Source organism: Nicotiana attenuata, unplaced genomic scaffold (genome assembly GCF_001879085.1).
Source record: "Nicotiana attenuata strain UT unplaced genomic scaffold, NIATTr2, whole genome shotgun sequence".
NCBI classification, from domain to species: Eukaryota; Viridiplantae; Streptophyta; class Magnoliopsida; order Solanales; family Solanaceae; genus Nicotiana; species Nicotiana attenuata.
Window position 1 is genome coordinate 35,377 of NW_017670889.1, and position 3,241 is coordinate 38,617.

Consider the following 3,241-nt stretch of genomic DNA (forward strand, 5'->3'; position numbering starts at 1 on the left):
ATAAAAAATTATAGCCAAAAAAATTAATTTCAAGCTATGTATTTTTTTTATAACTTTTTAGATGCCTTGACTATTTATTTTAATTGTATAAATCTTTATTTTCAGGTCAAATTCAAAAAAAGATTAATTAAAACTTTTTTATTTTTAGCCAAATAAAAAAATTTAGCCTTTGTAATGTAGTTATATCCATATAAATTGTGCTCGAAAAAAATTATCTAAAATAGTAACAGTCTTAAAAAGGTAAAAATATATTTTATTCTTCAAAAGAACGCCATATATACAGAAAAATTCACGTGGCAGGCGAGTGCACTCACACTTTTTTTCACATCAGCGTCCAGGGAGATAATGACTCTCAAAAGGCCAAGTTAATTGGGATAATTAAGACCACAAATAATTTAAGGCTGTAATTAATAATCTGTGTGTTTTAACGTAATTTGCCTTTTATTTAACGAAAACCGGAGCACAAACACAATCATTGACAACGGCGAATCTGTAACGGTGACGGATATGAGCTGGACACATAAAAGGCAGGTAGAGTGAAAACGTGTTTCGGTTGACAAGATTATTGGACGGACTTGCCCAAATTATAGAAAGCCCTAACTAGCTCTGCCGTCTTTTTCTTTTCTCTATATCCTATTTTTAATACTCCAATAAATACTACAGCTCTCCCACTATTCTTTTTCTCTTCCTACTACGTGACCAACGGGACAACTCAGTCAACCGAATATCTCTTTTTTCTCTAATTTGGACATCCTATTTCCTACTTATTACGATTCTTGCCCCTACCTAACCTTATCAAAGTTCACACTGCCCTTCCAATCAATTTTATGTTCTAGTTAAGGAATGATTAGATACCTTGCTTTTAGTCATCTTCTAAGAAAATGGTTATTTTTCATAACTTTTTACCGATTAAATAATTATACTTTAAAATGATAAGTATCCCAAAACTTATACAGTCATATTTCTTTATAATAATATCGCTATATAACAGCTATCATTATAAAAGTCAAGTTTTTTATAGAATCAATTTCAATAATATGTTATAATGTACGTTATCTATAACAGCACTTCGCTATAAAAACCAAATCCTGAACAGATGAAGTTGTTATAGAGAGGTTTAACTGTAATAAGTTTGACTATTTACATTGTCTTTTAACCTATTCTAATGTTATTCCATCAGGTCTAACATTCCACCATCATGTTTAATCCAAGGTAATAAGAAAAGAACTTCTTCTAATTTTTGAAGAGAGGAAAAAAGAAATACCATTAGAATTTTTCAACATGATTTTAAATGGTTGACTAAGGCAATTTCAGAATTAGCAAATTCTAATAAATAAGTGTTTACACATTGAGCGTCTACAATTACATTAAATTACACCATTATTAAGACTAAGAGTGGTATGCACATAAACGAAAGACCATATTGCATTTTAATCCTTTTGGTCCAAAGATAAACATCAAATTATTTCAACTATTTTATGTTAACTTGTAGTAATTTATTGACAATTGTCAAACTCAATCTGTGATTGGAATTTTCTCAATATTTGATAGCTACCTCACCATTTAATTATGTCCAATATGTATAATGCCGGCTTTTAAAACATTAAAATAAATCTCCCTTTAAATTTCCGCGTTGAAATAAGAAGTTAGTGGACACCCAATAAATCTAACTCTCCTAATCCTTCCTGGCAATTTGGTAATAAAGTCCAATATCAAGGCTAAATAGAAAGCCACCTCTACTTATAATACAACTGGCCTTGCCCATTAGCTGTTGTCTCAGTTCAAGATTTTGGTTTTGCGAATTCTCAACAGCGAAAACATAGTAAGAAGATACCAAAAACCAGCCGTCCAAAGCATAAACAAGCAAAAATAGCAAAAGGGTGTTTTAATTTCTCATCGTTTTTTCAGTACAAGGTAAAAATGGGAGTTCCTTCAGGTTTAATTCTTTGTGTTCTGATCGGAGCTTTTTTCATTTCAATGGCGACCGCTGGAGATAGTGGGGCCTACGATTGGGTGATGCCGGCGAGATCTGGTAGGGGATGCAACGGGAGTATCGGAGAGTGCATGGCTGAAGAAGATGAGTTTGAGCTGGACAGTGAGTCAAACAGGCGTATTTTAGCTACCAAAAAGTACATCAGCTATGGTGCGCTGCAGAAGAACAGTGTACCTTGTTCTCGCCGTGGAGCTTCGTATTACAACTGCAAACCTGGTGCTCAGGCTAATCCTTACTCTCGTGGTTGCAGTGCTATCACTCGTTGCAGGAGTTAAGTTCTGTATTTCTCTTCTTCTTCCACAGAATCCAAAAAAATTGTATTTTTCTTGGTAAATTGAATTTTTCTTTTTCTTTTTTTCTTCTTTTTGAGATGGGGTTGTTTGGTATACGAATGAGGAAAGAAGATGTTGATGGGAATTGATTGTTGTCATAAACTTTTTATTTTTTTCATTTTTTTTTCGGATGATGTTTTTATATACAACTTATAGTAACTGAATTTATCTGTCAATAATTCAATTTAACACTCCTAGTATTACAAGTTTTTGTGCCTTTTGTTTCTGTTTGCAAATTCAATCACCTCTAACCCCCCCCCCCACCCACCCAAACCCCCCCACCCACCCAAAAGGGTGTAAACTTCTTGCTATTGATATTGAATGATGATTATTGGATATTTGTGAGGTTAGTTGGACAGGTATGGTAATTTTCGAGATTTGAGTTTTTAGATTTGTCATGTTTCAAGATCTGGATTTGAATTTGTCTTTGTCTTCAATAATTGGAGGGACTGTTTGATACAGACTGTTTTTTGATTTGATTTGGTTATTATTTTGTGATAGTAAAAGGGAAAAAGAAGTTAAAAAACTCATAGCTGAAAGCTTTTTTGAAGCTTAGGATTTCAAGTTCCAGCTTTTCATTGGTCATTGTGTGAACAAAGGAAAGTTGTCTGTGATCTGTCTCTTTGTGTGGACCATTATTTTGCATATCTTTTGCCCTGTTTACACTATTTTGGGGGCAAAAGGTGTAAAAATGGAGAGTACATGGAAAGCTGAAGTTGAGAGAATAAAGAATAAGGAAATGACTCAAATGAGGGGAAAGGTTTGATGAAGATTTGAATAGATTCTTTGCAGAAAGTGTAGCAAACTTGCAATTTTGAACATAGTTGGCTCGAAAAGGAATTAAGGGAATCAAATTAAGAAAATGATTCCGTCCCTTTTAAATTTTATTAAATTGGTTTTCTGTTAATTTCATTTT

At 33.0% G+C, this 3,241-nt stretch overlaps 1 protein-coding gene across 1 annotated transcript; it reads left to right on the plus strand.

Moving 5' to 3' along the window:
• Window positions 1–1,752: 1,752 nt before the first annotated feature.
• Window positions 1,753–2,531, plus strand: LOC109244242 (rapid alkalinization factor). Its single transcript, XM_019411297.1, has one exon. The coding sequence runs from the start codon at window positions 1,921–1,923 to the stop codon at window positions 2,266–2,268; it is 348 nt and encodes a 115-aa protein (XP_019266842.1). The 5' UTR covers window positions 1,753–1,920; the 3' UTR covers window positions 2,269–2,531.
• The last annotated feature ends 710 nt before the right edge of the window (window positions 2,532–3,241 follow it).

What these genes read in the sequence shown, in the direction of transcription:
- LOC109244242 (XM_019411297.1), top strand. Translation starts at nt 1,921, where the DNA reads ATGGGAGTTCCTTCAGGTTTAATTCTTTGTGTTCTGATCGGAGCTTTT.